The sequence below is a fragment of the Acinonyx jubatus genome, chromosome B4 (genome assembly GCF_027475565.1).
Source record: "Acinonyx jubatus isolate Ajub_Pintada_27869175 chromosome B4, VMU_Ajub_asm_v1.0, whole genome shotgun sequence".
Taxonomy (NCBI): Eukaryota; Metazoa; Chordata; class Mammalia; order Carnivora; family Felidae; genus Acinonyx; species Acinonyx jubatus.
In genome coordinates, this window is record NC_069387.1 from 63,537,498 (window position 1) to 63,553,272 (window position 15,775).

General features: G+C 36.5%; 1 protein-coding gene across 3 annotated transcripts in view; it reads left to right on the top strand.

The window, feature by feature from the left end:
• Positions 1-15,775, top strand: part of FGD4 (FYVE, RhoGEF and PH domain containing 4) — a 241,886-nt gene that overhangs the window by 206,570 nt on the left and 19,541 nt on the right. For 2 of the 3 annotated variants that reach the window (XM_027035873.2, XM_027035875.2), the window contains exons 16-17: positions 1,886-2,026; positions 3,209-3,386. In XM_027035873.2, the coding sequence (XP_026891674.1) occupies positions 1,886-2,026; positions 3,209-3,386 (319 nt within the window). Of the gene's footprint in view, positions 1-1,885; positions 2,027-3,208; positions 8,860-15,775 lie in introns of those variants that run through there. The other variant, XM_027035872.2, reaches the window with a different exon arrangement.

Sequence of the window (15,775 nt, forward strand, 5' to 3'; positions counted from 1 at the left end):
CATTTCTAATTTTTGGAACAGCTTCAAGAGAACAGGTGTTAACTCTTCCTTAAATGTTTGGTAGAATTCCCCTGGAAAGCCATCTGGCCCTGGACTCTTGGTTTTTGGGAGATTTTTGATTACTAATTCGATTTCCTACTGGTTATGGGTCTGTTCAAATTTTCTATTTCTTCCTGTTTCAATTTTGGTAGTGTATATATTTCTAGGAATTTGTCCATTTCTTTCAGGTTGCCCATTTTATTGGCATATAATTGCTCATAATATATTCTCTTATTATTCTTTGTATTTCTGCTGTATTGGTTGTGATCTCTCCTCTTTTATTCTTGATTTTATTTATTTGGGTCCTTTCCTTTTTCTTTTTTGATCCAACTGGCTAGTGGTTTATCAATTTTGTTAATTCTTTCAAAGAACCAGCTTCTGGTTTCATTGATCTGTTCTACTGTTTTTTTGGTTTCGATAGCATTAATTTCTGCTCTAATCTTTATTATTTCCTGTCTTCTGCTAGTTTTGGGTTTTATTTGCTGTTCTTTTTCCAGCTCTTTAAGGCGTAATGTTAGGTTGTGTATCTGAGATCTTTCTTCCTTCTTTAGGAAGGCTTGGATTGCTATATACTTTCCTCTTATGATTGCCTTTCCTGCATCCCAGAGGTTTTGGGTTGTGGTGTTATCATTTTCATTGGCTTCCATGAACTTTTTAATTTCTTCTTTAACTTCTTGATTAGCCCATCCATTCTTTAGTAGGATGTTCTTTAGTCTCCAAGTATTTGTTAACTTTCCAAATTTTTTCTTGTGGTTGATTTCGACTTTCATAGCATTGTGGTCTGAATATATGCACGGTAATGATCTCGATCTTTTTGTACTTGTTGAGGGCTACAATTTTAAAAACTTTTAAATTATCTCGGGTTCCAGGATTCTGATTGCTGGTCAGTATTTACCTTTTTGCTATCACGTTATTATATCATTGATGCTGGTATAGCATTGTGGTTAAAAGTTAAGGCTCGGGGCACCTGGGTGGCTCAGTCGATTAAGTGTCCGACTTCCACTCAGGTCACGATCTAGCAGTCTGTGAGTTCGAGCCCCACATCCGGCTCTGGGCTGATGGCTCAGAGCCTGGAGCCTGCTTCCCATTCTGTGTCTCCCCCTCTCTCTCTGCCCCTCCCCCCGTTCATGCTCTGTCTCTCTCTGTCTCAAAAATAAATAAACGTTAAGAAAAAAAATTAAAAATAAGAAAAAAAAAAGTTCGGTCTCTGGGGGGCACCTCTGTGGCTCATTCGGTTTAGTGTCTTTGGCACAGGTCATGATCTCACGGTTTGTGTGTTCGAGCCCCACATTGGTTTCTGTGCTGACAGCTCAGAGCCTGGAGCCTGCTTTGGTTGGATTCTGTGTCTCCCTCTGTCTGCCCCTTCTCCCGCTCATGCTCTGTCTCTCTCCAATAAACATTTTAAAACATTAATTTAAAAAAAAAAAAAAAAAGCTCAGGCTCTGGATCCAGATCCAAATTCTAGCATGCCAATTCGTAATGTGTGACCTGGGGAAAGTAATTTCCTCTCTGAACCTCAGAGAGAATGCAAATGATATCTTCTTAGGGTTGGTGAAGATTAAATGAAGTAGTGAACTAAGAAAAGTGCCTGCATAGCAAGCATTCAATAAATGTTTAACTTTATTTAAATTTGAGGCCTGGTAATACTTAAATATTTTCCCTTGTTCATAAAAGATCTAGATAAGTATTTAAATAATAATTGGGGATGAGCCCTTTTTGGACATCCCCGAGAGACATTTTATATGAATATATTGTACTTTATGAATGTTCCAATAAGGTGAATTACTCTCTACCCAGTTCATTTTGTGTTCTCTTTCTCTCACTCTCCTTCCATTGTATTTTTTAGATTGAATCAGCAGAAGTGTCTGGAAACAGCGTAGTGTGCAGCTTTCTTCAGTATATGGAAAAGTCAAAACCTTGGCAAAAAGCTTGGTGTGTGATCCCCAAACAAGACCCTCTTGTGCTGTACATGTACGGTGCTCCCCAGGTATGTAAACTGCATTTTTCTGAGGGGATGGAGGTCCTGGGGTACAAAAGGAGGTGAATAGACACTGAAATCAAAATCTTTCCATTACTATCCTCTATAGAACAAGAGAGTTCAACCACTTGCATTGTCTTTCATTACAATTGAAAAATAGTAACTAAAATTCAAGTTTATTTACACTGATTTTTAAAGTTTTTAGGCTGCTTTTTAAAATATAGCCCATAATTTCTTCCCCTTGTGCCTCATTTGTCTCCTTCCTTCTTCTCATTCCTCTCCAGTGGTTTGAGAAAGGGTGAGTTGGATTAGGAGGGGGCATGAGAGAAGGGGTGAAGCAGAGGGAGAAGCAAGGAGGAGAAGGAGCCTTTATAATGCCAGGAAATGATTATGATAAGTTGGGGTTTTTTTTCCTGAATGGATGGATACCTGAAAAAGAAAAGAATATGAGAGGAAGGGGAGTTTAAATCAACCTTGGATTAACATTATCCAGTAGCAAGTTTTTGAGAACCATGTGTGCATAGATGTGAGCTAAATCTATGGGAACAACAGACATGCAGGCTGAGCTTCTCACCAGAGCAGCCCCAGACACTGTGGCTTGTGTTGTGCTTGAAAAACACCTGCATTCACCTGGAAATATATAAAATCTTCAACGCATCTGTTGTATTTTACCCTATGTCTGCATTAAGAGCTAGGAAAACCTTATTTTAGAAATAGACTACAAATACCAAGGTATATATTGTCTTCTGTTCCATTGTTTTTCCCATAACATTTTTTGTCCATAAATACATTGATGCCTGAATAAATGGATCACCAAATAAAGCTGCGTTTGGTAATGAAATCATCATTAACATTTGCGGCTTTTATACGATACCTTATTTTTTTCCCTTTTTCATCTGAATGAAGAGTTGAATGGACTCCTTCACAGAGAGAGGGTATAGGATCAGTGAATCGTAGCTGATTTAGGTATCAGCTCTCATTCATTAATTCATTCAGCCAGCATTATCAGTGGCCTCACGTGCAGGCAGTATGCTAAGTCCTGGATGCCCATCTCTGTCCACGGAGAGCTCACAGGGCGCATCTGTGTAGAACAGTGGTAGGAAAAGAGGTTTAGTGGGAGCCAGGTCACACAGGCCCATGCACAGCAAGCTAGTACATCTCACGCTCCTATGTACCATGTTTTTTCCTTAGGATGTCCGAGCCCAGGCCACCATTCCACTCCTGGGTTACGTTGTGGACGATATGCCAAGGAGTGCAGACCTGCCACACAGTTTCAAACTGACCCAGTCCAAGTCTGTGCACAGCTTTGCCGCAGACAGTGAGGAACTGAAACAGAAGTGGCTGAAAATCATCTTTTTAGCTGTCACAGGTGAGACACCAGATGGTCCCAACAAGCATCCAACCACCTTGGATGATCATCCTGAACCTAAGAAAAAATCAGAATGCTGAACTTCAGGACCATCCACAGTGTGGAGGTCCTAAGATTTACAGCTCAAGACATTCCCAGCCCTCCTCATTCATCTCTTAGCACTTTATGTTGAAAAATATAGGCTCTTAAATGCATCTTTTGGGGAAGTACTTTCCTATGTTTCTGTATTCATAGTGAAACTAATGTGCAGAGCCATTCTACCGGTAAAAGTTTGAAATAATGTGAAAATGGAACATTTTTTAATGAGCTATTCCTTGCATATGTACTTTTGTCTTGAAGAAAATGTTATCAGTGGATTCTATCACTATCAGGTTAGAATAGGCCACCTCCATTTAAGGTCCTGTAATGTCTTCTCCTTCACAGGTAGGACTTGTAATAGTTTGAAAGATATACCTCCATGTTGCCAAAATAGATCCGTGGTAAAAATAAATAAATAAATAAATAAATAAATAAATAAATAAATAAATAAATAAATAAATACAGGGACAGTTTAGGCTATTGTATTAACTTATTTAATTTAGTTTATAAAGCTCAAGCTGCATAAATGATGTATGTTCTTTTAAAACAACAAGGACAAATTGTTGGTGTTCAAACTTTCAACTTATTAAGAAAAGATAATACTTGTTTTTGTAGAAATACTCCTAAGAATAAAATATCTCAAGTATATAGCAATTATGTGTATATAGTATTAAATATGAATATAATTATATTATACATGCTTTTCTCTTCAGCTTTAGGTTCATATTTGTCTCTAATTTATTTTTTAAATGTAAAGCATGTTTTATCTTGCAATTGAACAGTGTTCTAAACTTTAAGAAATGTTTTTGGTGATTTATGTTTAACTGATTGACATCTTAAGGTATTGATATTTTTATAATAAGAAAAAGCAGTAATTTATTTGGCATGGGATATATTAGTTCCAACAGTATTTTTAAAGTACTATTTTTTTGTTCTGTGCCTATTTAAAACAGTGCCTCTCTTTGAAGGTGCTAATAATACCTATTGAAATATATGATGAGGGTGTAATTAATGCTTCAGTCTTGATTATTCTGAGATAAAGTGCACTTTGGTCACTGGGATGGTCAAAGTCACACAGGTTATTTTATCTTTCACAGTCTCACAATTTTTGCAGCAGTTAATATCAGCATGTGCACAAATTTTCACAGATACCTAAACTGTACAAGATACCTGACTCTATACAGAACTGGGACATAGGGAAACTACATTGATTGTAATGTTTTTCTTTTCCATAAGACTGTTAAAGTATGGTCAAATGCGGACTATATAACTAACACTTCAGATAACTGTGTGGGCCTATTCCTTTGTCCAATGGGGAACAAAATTCACATGTGATCACCTGTGTTTGAGGTGCAGGGAGATAGATATTAGAGGAAGTTTATGCTCAACTCTTTTAACCACCTCAGTGAGGAAGAGGAGGGAGAAACACAATAATGAAAAGCAATATCTTAATGGCAAGTTTGGGGGAGGTACAAGATGATTGAAGAGAGTCTGAGTGCTTTTTCTCATCTTCTGGAGAATTTTTAATAGTCCAAACATGATTTCTTGTACAAAGGCTACTCTTCACCATACTGTGGTTGTGACTAAAATCTCACATTAGGTTGACTATTTAACTTAATCTTTTTCTCAAATTAGTATTTTTCCCCCCATATAGCCTGTTATACCCCAAACATTATCATGTTTAAATGCCTAAGTCAGCTAGAAATCCACAAGAATGACCCCACTATTTGGCCTTTAAGGATGACACCTTAAATGTAGAATAGATTCACTCAGAATTTGAGACTGCCACACATTTATTCAGGCCTGCTGTTTTAAGAAATATTTAAAGTATCTTTTTTCCCCACTCCAAAAAAGAAGGTAAACTGATTATGGCGGACACAGTTAGATTGCCTTCCTCTATAAAAAGGAAGGTCAGCCACGATCATTAACATTAAACCAAATATTTGGAGTCAGAAAGAGATAAAGGTAGCTTCTTAGGCCCTATCAAATAAGGGACAGACTCAAAGAAGTGTTACATTACTTCTCTTTTCTAGCTGCCAACCTTGGGGTGGGTATGTATATACAACATATGTGTTCAGGGTGGCTTTTGAGAAGGTTACACTATAGCTATAGATGATGTGTTGGTGTTCTTAATCTCAAGAAAAGAGAAGCAATAAAAATGCAGAATGATTATCAGTAAAACATGACTTTCGTAAATGTGGACAGAGCAATGGAAACATAAGGGCCAGTTAGAAGATTTATGGGCCAAGTTAGTTTTGAAAACTCTTTTGAACAGCAAGCAGACTACACTTTCCCTACCATAAGTTCTTCTCCTGGGAAATCGAGTGATATGGACACACTCAAGTTTTGGCTGAGTAAATATCAATGTCATTTAATTTAGGTTATTGAGAGAACACTCCTGTAAAAAGAATATCATCATGCTCTTAACATTATCTTTAATTTAAAAAAATCAGAAATATTCGTACTAGAAGAGAATTTCTGATTATTCAGTCACCGTCTTCATGTTTCACCCCGTGTTCTTTAGACAAGCACAAAGAGAAGCACTGAAGCAGCCTTACCTGTTTCTCTTAAAGAATCACTAATGCTTTTACTTGGAGAAAGGCAAGGGCATACTCTTAGGCATTTAGTAAACACTCAACTAAACTAAAAGACTTCAAAGTGTGATTGGTTTCAAGAACCATGTCCATCTTGGTTTTTGACACCCCTGAGCAGCCATGACAAATTGAACATAAAAAAACAATTAATTGCTTTCCTATTAAAACCAACATCCCATATAGGCTTTATTCTTTATCTTCCCTAATTTGGTGCTTTCCAAGCCATCTTTAAAGTGCCCTTCCTCCAAACCTAAAAAGTACTTCTTCGATAAAAACTGCTACTCACCACAAACATTCCAGTTTTTTAAACTTAAATTTCGCTTTTATTGAAAGTCTCCCATTTGGTATATTAAGTACAAAATGTAGTGCAGACTTCTCTCCAGATTTAAGTGGGACTCGGTAATGAAAAATGCCACCAGCCACTTTCGTAATAATGGCATCTACGATGCCATCATGTATGCAAGCAATAAAATTCTTCAGGGTACGTTTTTATACTGAAATTTTAATACGAATGCCTCTAGTCACAAGGAGATAGAGAATTAACTTCTAGAAATGATACTATAACTTCTAGGGAAGAGAAGGGGAGGGCATTATTCCTTGGATTCAAGTAACTGTCAAGGGCATCTTTACTTTTGCAAAGGGTATGGATAGTGAAAGAATTAAGCACATCTGCACTACGTCATCAAGCTCCTTTCATTTTCCGTGTAGTTTAACATAACATGCAGGTTGGCGTACTTACCTTCACCAGGTGACCTACCCCAATTAAAAACAAATACTCCAACCTAAAAAAGTACTAAACTTTTTACAAAAACCTTTTAAATATACCCTGTCCCATATATAGATACACATTTGGATTTTTTAAAAGAGTACTTGTAGTAGTCATGAGTATATAAAGAAAACGACAAGCTTCATAGTGCTGCAGGGTTGCTAAAGACTCATTGATGCCTTTAAAAACCGTATATCAAAAATACTTCTGTGAGTTCACAGCTATGTTTTACTTTCTCTCGTCAACTTTGTGGAAACAGGGTGGTTGTTTTCCCTTCAAATTTTCGATCCCACTTCTGATTATATTTAAAGCCTTAAGTTCTTATGCTGAGAATATTGTCTGTGATAACTCTAATTATTATCTTTCTGGACTAGATATGTCCAGAGGAAAGGGCACCAACAGGAGCAAATAAACTTCTAAGGAACAAAGGTCTTATTTTTTTTGCAGGTATCCTTGCTATAATGCAGAATAGAAGATTAAAATTTCTTACATCACATGATATTCGTGTTAGCGGGTCTAAGATTAAGCACATGGTATTAATAAGCTAAAATTAACTCAAAAGGCAAGAATGTCTTAATGTTTTCATTCTTCAATTTTGTATTCTTCAAGAATGTATTAATATAAAAACTGTGGCTAACCAGTTCTTATTCTATAGAACTGTATTGACACCTGTAGTGGATCGTGTTACTTCTTCATTCTCATCCAATTTTAGTAGAATCAAATTGCTTTTTATTTTCATATTACTACCTACTATAGATTCTTCAGATTTAGAAAATATGAGTCTGATATATAAAGACCACTAGATCTACTTTTAAAACCCTTTCTGTGAATTTATGCATATATGTATATATGTAAAAACACTGTTGATTTCCAATTCTGTTTTTCCATAGGAATGAAATTTTTATAGAAATTGTTCTCTTCACTTAAATATCTTAACATGAATTATTTACATGGGTTTTTAATACAATTCATTCTTCTGTATGCCCCGTAATCATGTTCTCATGAGCAGATAACTTTGCTTTCTTTACTGATACAGTAAAGAGGAATAAAAAATTAGGAACTGAAATAAGCAAGAGTGAACAGAGAGGTGGACAGAAAGAGACTGCTGATCTCCTGATCAGAGCAGTGTATGTTAAGACAAGAGAAAAATACTTTAAGTGCAGTAGGGATATGAACTATAAAGTAGAAGTCTTTGTAATAGCATACTGATGGGATCTGTTGCCCCCAGGTCTTTCTCTATTACTTACCTTTTTCTTTAGGCTTAAAAGACTTTCATCCTATTGGGCCATTTTCTGCACTGTTTTATGAGGTAAAAAATTCCTCTAAAGTCAATCATGGTTTTCTACTTTTTGGACTGAGCGTTTGGCAGAACTAGCACATGGCTTCTACAAGATAGTTTTTAACTCATTGGAGTCACTGAGGGTTACATGATGGTATCCTTCTTCCTAAAATTTGTTATGGTAGATTTAGTGAGAGCGTAAATCAAGAAATCTCATTGTAGCATATTTTAATAAGTAAATACCAAATACATAGAGTGATATATACACAGGTTTGGAAAGAAACACAGTAGTCTGTGGGGACCATTATGATAACAGAATTGTATTATATATTACATATTATGTGGATATTGGAATGTATCACTTTGGGGGAGGGGTCTCCATTCATTAGCAATCATATCTGTATATAAAACTTTTTTTTTTAACCAAACTAGCATTTTATTTTGTGAGTGACAATTGACCGATATTTTTGAGTAAGTGTTATCTGGTTTTTGAATTGTTGACTGGTCAGTTTGAAAAGGTATGTTATCAGAATTTTAGAGTTAACTCCAATGTGAAAAAAGCATACACAAAAAGTAATTCTTTTCTAGCTATATGAATGTAAAATATTTGCATATAGTGTATATATTGTGTAACATATGTATATTTGGTCACAAAGGCATAGAATTGGAAACATTGTAAAATTAAGCACTTTAATTCCTATTAAATATTAAGCATTTGTATCTTGTAAATAAATACATCCTTAAATGAATTATAAAGACTTAAATGTTATTGCAGCCAGGATTGGAGATGTTCACAATGATTTTGTTTGTCTCAGAGAAAAGTTACTCCAATAGAGTACCAATGCTGCTTCGTACCTCTCATTCCCTACCGAAACCTATGTAAATCTCTCAAGAATAAGGCTGTGACAGAAGTCCGGGTTCCCCAGGTGTGGAAATAGGGACTTCTCCCTGTGATAACTCCAAGATTACATCTGCAGGAAGCACTACAACAGTGCTGCTCTCTTCTCTGAGAAATGACTGCTCTACTCCATAGTTAATGGTGTTCGCCTAAATTTTCCGGTCATGTGTGGGGAAACAGACATGGAAATGGAAGTCAGAGAAACTGTCTTTGAGTTGTAGTCCTGCTATTACGTATTATATGACCTTATACAATTTACCTGAGTCCCAATAATAAAGTCTTATGGTCAGTCCAAGAAATATGAAAAAGGCACTTGCTGACTACAAAGCACTCTAGAGGTAAATTGTATTTCAAGGAATGCTTCACTGGGTTTCACCCAGTTACTGGCTTCTGATTTAAAACATAAAACATATCTCAAAAAGGAATGTGTGAACAGTATGATTTCACAGGTAAAGTATCTCTAGAAATCATCCTTTTTAGAAATGTATAGCCTTCGTCAGGCCTTAATGAATTAATTTATTAATTGATACCTAAAAACAATTAGCATCAGGACGCCTGGATGGCTCAGTCAGTTGAGCATCCAACTTCAGCTCAGGTCATGATCTCGCCATCCGTGAGTTAGGGCCCCGCATCAGGCTCTGTGCTGACAGCTCAAAGCCTGGAGCCTGTTTTGGATTCTGTGTCTCCCTCTCTCTCTGCCCCTCCCCCACTCACGCTCTGTCTCTCCGCCTCTGAAAAATGAATAAACCTTAAAAAAAAATTAGTAAAAACAATTAGCATCAGCTGCAGAATTCCTTAAACTAAAGGTTGTCCTTGGCTCATTGATATGACTTGTTTGAGTTCACCTTATACCAGATTAGAAACATGGTGGAGAGAGCCAGTGTGCGTAACTCAAGGCTTCTCGAATGAATGTACATAGGAATCACTTGTTAACGTGCAGATTCTGATTTAACACGTTTGTGATGACACAGTTCCAACAAGGTCTCAGGTGATGTTGATGTTCTGCAAACCATTCTTTGGAGTGGCGGTTTATACTCATACATTAACATAGCGGCTCATACTTAACTGGCTAGAAATACCTGACTTCCATGATTTGTGACTTTAGACACAAACGCTTTCTTGAAACGTTGTGGGACTTAGGTGATATTTTAGTAAATTGCCTAGCCCACATGAGGCATTCAGCACATAATATCTTATTTTTAATTGAACTATAGTTAAATAATTACTTCCAGGTGTACAATATACTGATTCAACAATTATATATATTACAAAATGTTTGCCATTAGTTACCATCTTATAATATTAACTATATTCTCTCTACTGTACTTCTCATCCCCATGACTTGCTTTTATAACTGGAAGTTTATATTTCTCAAACCCCTTCACAAATTTCTCCCATCCTCCCACCCCTCTGGCATCCACCACATCTCTATGAGATTTTTTTGTTCGTTTGTTTTTTAGATTCCACATATAAGTGAAATCATATAGTGTTTATATTTCTTTGATTTACTTCACGTATTGCCCTCTAGGTCCATCCCTGTGGCAAGTGACAAGATTTATTCCTTTTTATGGCAGAACAGCAGAACATATTTTATTGTATTTATATGTACCACATCTTTATTGATAGATACTTACGTTCCTTCCATATCTTGGCTATTGTAAATAATGCTGCAGTAAACTAAACATATATCTTTTTTAACCAGTGTTTTATTTTTCTTTGGGTAAAGAGCTGAAAGAATTAATTGGGTGGTATGGTATTTTTATTTTTAATTTTTTGAGGAAGTTCCATTCTGTTTTCCAAAGTGGCTGCACCAATTTACATTCCCGCCGCACCAACAGTGCATGAGGGTCCCACTTTCTCCATCGTTGCCAAGAGTTGTTATTTCTTATCTTTTTGATAATAGCCATTCTGACTATACGGTGATACCTCATTGTGGTTTTGATGTGCATTTTCCTGATGAATAGTGATGTTGAGCATCTTTTCATGTGTCTTTTGGCCATCTGTATGTCTTCTTTGGAGAAACATCTATTCATGTCTTATGCCCATTTTTGTAATTGGACTATTTGTGGCTTTTTGAGCACTTTTGTGGTTCCATACAAATTTGGGGATTATTTGTTCTAGTTCTGTAAAAAACACTGTTGGTGTTTTGATAAGGATTGCATTAAATTTATAGATTGCTTTTGGTAGTAAGAAAATTTTAACAGTATCCTTCCAACCTGTGAACATGGTGTATCTTTCTGTTTATTTGTGTTGTCTTCAGTTTCTTTAATCACTATCTTATAGTTGCAGAATATAGGCCTTTCATCTCCTTGGTTAAATTTATTCCTACACATTTTATTCTTTTTGATGCCGTTGTAAATGGGGTTTTCTTTTTTAAATTTATTTATGTTAAATTTTATTTATTTTGAGAGAGAGCACAAGCAGGGGAGGGGCACAGAGAGGGGGAGAAAGGGAATACCAAGCAGGCTCTGCACTATCAGTGTGGAACCCAATGCAGGGCTCGAACCCATGAACCATGAGATCATGATCCAAGCCAAAACCAAGAGTGAGACACTCAACACACTGAGTCACTCAGGTGCCCCTTAACTTGATTTATTTTGAGAGAGGGAGAGCAAGAGCAAATGGGAAGGAGCAGAGAGAGAAAGAGAGGGAGAAAAAAAAAGAATCTCAAGCAGGCTCCATGCTCAGCCAGCCTGTAGCCCAATGTAGGACTCGATCCCATGACCCTGGGATCATGACCTGAGCTGAAATCAAGAGTCAGACACTTGACTGACTAAGCCACCCAGATGCCCCAGTGTTGTTTTTTTTTTCTTAATTTCTCTTCCGTGAGTTTGTTATTAGTGGATAGAAACGCAACAGATTTCTATATGTTGATTTTGTATTCTGCAACTTTACTGAATTCATTTATTTTAATAGTTTTTTGGTGGAGTCTTCATGGTTTTCTACACATAGTATCATGTCATCTGCAATATAGCAGTTTTACTTTTTTCTTACCAATTTGAATGTGTTTTTTTTTCCTACCTGATTGCTGCAGCTAGGAATTCCAGTACTATGTTGAATAAAAGTGGTGAAGGGCACCTTGGCGGCTCAGTTGGTTATGCATCTGACTCTTGATTTCAGCTCAGGTCATGATCTCACAGTTCATGAATTCAAGCCCCGTATCAGGCTCTGCACTACTGGTGCAGAGCCTGCTTGGGATTCTCCTTCACTCCCTCTGTGCCCCTTCCTGCTTATGTTCTCTGTCTCTCAAAATAAATAAATAAACTTCAAACAAAAACCCAAAAGAATAAAAGTGGTGAAAGTGGATATCCTTGTCTTGTTCCTGACCTTAGAGGAAAAACTTTCAGCTTTCACCATTTAGTATGCTAGCTATGGGTTTGTCATATATGGTCTTTATTATGTTGAGATATATTCCTTCTATACTCACTATGTTTTTATCATGAAAGGATGTAGAATTTTGTCAAATGCTTTTTCTGCATCTATTGAGATGATCGTATGATTTTTGTCCTTCAATTTGTTAATTGACTGATTTGTATATTTTGAGCCATCCTTGCATCCCTGGAATAAATCCCACTTGATCATGAGGAATGATCCTTTTAATGTTTTAATTGTTCAATGCAGTTTGCTAATATTTTGTTGAGGGTATTGGCGTCTGCGTTCATTGGGGATATTGATTTGCAGTGTGTGTGTGTGGTGTGTTTCTTTGGTTTTGGTATCAAGATAATGTTGGCCTCATAGAATTTGGAAGCATTCCTTTCTCTTCAATTTGTTTAAATAGTTTAAGAAAGATGGGTATCAGGGCGCCTGGCTGGCTCACTCAGTAGAGCATGTGAATCTCGATCTCAGGGTTGTGAGTTCAAGCCCCATATTGGGCATAGAGATTACTTAAAAAAATTAAAATTAAAAAAGTGTTTTTTTAAAAAAAGGATGGGTATTAACCCATTTTCAAATGTTTAATAGAATTCATCTGTGAAGCCATCTGGTCCTGGGCTTTTGCTTGTTGGGAGCTTTTTGATTACAAGTAATGGAATTGATTTTCTGTTTCTTCCTGATTCAGTCTCAGAAAAATGTATATTTCTAGGGTTTTATTCATTTCTTCTAGGTTGTCCAGATTGTTGACATATAATTTTCATAGTGGTCTCTTACAATCCTTTGTATTTCTGTGATGTCCATTGTACTTTCTTCTCTTTCATTTATGATTTAAGTCTTCTCTCTTTTTTTCTTGATGAATTGGCTAAAGGCTGATCAATTTTTTCTTTTCAAAGTACTAGCTCATTGTGTTTTTTTTTTTTTTTAGTATATTTCATTTTGCTCCACTTTGATATTTATTTCCTTCCCCTATCTTAGGGCTTTGTTTTTTTCTAGTTCCTTTAGGTATAAGGTTAGATTCTTTCAGATTTTTCTTTTTTCTTGAGGTAGTCCTGTATTCCCATAAAGTTTTCTCTTAAAACTCTTTTTGCACTAATAAAAAAAAAAAAAAACAGGTCATGATCTCACGGTTCCTGAGTTCAGGCCCTGCGTTGGGCTCTGTGCTAACAGCTCAGAGCCTGGGGCCTGCTTCCGTTTCTCTGTCTCCCTCTCTCTCTGCCCCTCCCCCACATGTACTCTGTCTCTGCCTCTCAAAAATAAAGAGAACTAATTAAAAAAAAAAAAACAAAACTCTTTTTGCTGCATCCCAGAGGCTCTGGAGCATTATATTTCCATTTCATTTGTCTCTGGGTGTTTTTTTAATTTCTCTTTGGTTTCTGCATTGACCCATTGGTTGTTTAGTAGCATGCTGTTTAGCCTCCACATGTTTCTGTTTTTTTCCAGTTTTTTTTTTCTTGTAATTGATTTCTAGTTGTATAACATTGTGGTCAGAAAAGATGCTTCATCTGATTTGAATCTTGCATTTATTGAGACTTGTACCCTAACATATGATCTATCCTGGAAAATGTTCCATGTGCACTTGAATGTGTAAGGATGCCTGGGTTGCTCAGTCGGTTAAGCATCCAGCTCTTGATTTTGGCTCATGCCATGACTTCACGGTTCATGGGTTCAAGCCATGCATCAGGCTCTGCACTGACAGCATGGACTCTACTTGGGATTCCCTTTCCCTTTCTGTTTGCCCCTCCCCACCCCCTTGCATGCACATGCGCATGTTCTCACTCTCAAATATAAATAAACTTAAAAAAGAATGTGTATTCTGCTGTTTGGGGATGGAATGTTCTGTATATATCTGTTAAGTCCACATGGTCTAATGTGTTCAAAGGCAACTGTTTCCTTATTGAATTTCTGGCTGACTGATCTATCCATTGAGGTAAATGCGGTGTTAAAGTTCCCTGACAGTATTATTGTCAATTTCTCCCTTTAGGTCTGTTAATTATTATATGTTTAGGTGCTCCTATGTTTGATGCATAGATATTTACAATTGTTATATACACTTGCTAAATTGATCCCTTTATCATTAGGTAAAACCCACCTTTTGTCTCTTGTTACAGAATTTGTTTAAAGTCTGTTTTGTCAAAAATTGAGTATTGCTACCTCAGGCTTTTTTTCCCTGTTGCATGGAGAATCTTTTTCCATCCCTTCATTTTCAGTTTGTGTGTGTCCTTAGGTCTGACGTGAGCCTCTTGTAGGCAGCGTATAGATGGGTCTTGGTTTTTTATCCATTAGCTCACCGTATGTCTTTTGTTTGAAGCATATAGTCCATTTACATTTAAAGTAATTATTGATAGATATGTACTTATTGCCATTTTGTTCGTTGTTTTCTGGTTGTTTTTGCAGTTCTTTGTTTCTCTTGTTCTCCTCCTTTGTGGTTTGATGACTTCATTGTTATGCTTAGATTCCTTTCTGTTTGTTTTTTGGGTATCTATTACAGGTTTTGGTTCATGTTACAATCAGGTTCATATATAACATCCTATACGTGTAGCAGTTTATATTACATTGATGGTTGCTTAAGTTCATACACATTCTAAATGTGCTACCTATCTATGCTGCATCCACATGTCATGTATCTGTCCTATATGACATCTTTTTTATTTTGAATATCACTTTACTATTTTTCATAGATATTGATTTTGCTTTTGTCTTTTAACATTCATATGACTTCAAAAATGATTGATCTACTATCTTTATGTGTACTTTTTAGCAGTGAGATTTTTTCTTTTTGTAAATATTTTCTAGTTATGGCTTTTTCTACTTAAAGAAGTCCCTTTAACATTTCTTGTAAGGTTTAGTGGTGATGAATTTTTGTTTGGGAAGCCTTTCCTCCTTCTCTTGTGAATAATAACTTTGCTTGGTAGAATATTCTTGGTTGTAAGGGTTGTAAGTATAATACTAGTTTCAGGTGTACAAAACCGTGATTCAACACTTCCATACAAGTGCAGTCTTTAATCCCCATCACCTATTTAACCCATCCTCCTATCCACCTCTCCTCTAGTAACCATCAGTTTTGTTCCCTATAGTTAAGAATCTGTTGGGGAGACTAACTGGCTCAGTTGATAGAGTAGGTGACTATTGATCTCAGGGTTGTAAGTTCAAGCCCCACTTGGACATGGAGCATACATTAAAAAAAAAAAGTCTGTTTCTTGGTTTGTCTCTCTTTTTCTCCCCCTTTGCTCATTTTTAAACGCATTAGAGAGGGTGGGGGAGGGGGTTAAAGAGACAGCGGGGGAGAGAATCCCAAGCAGGCTCCTCCCTGTCACTATAGAGCCTGACTCGGGACTTGATCTCACAAACCATGAGATCATGACCTGAGCCAAAATCAAGAGTCAGATGCTTGACTGACTAAGC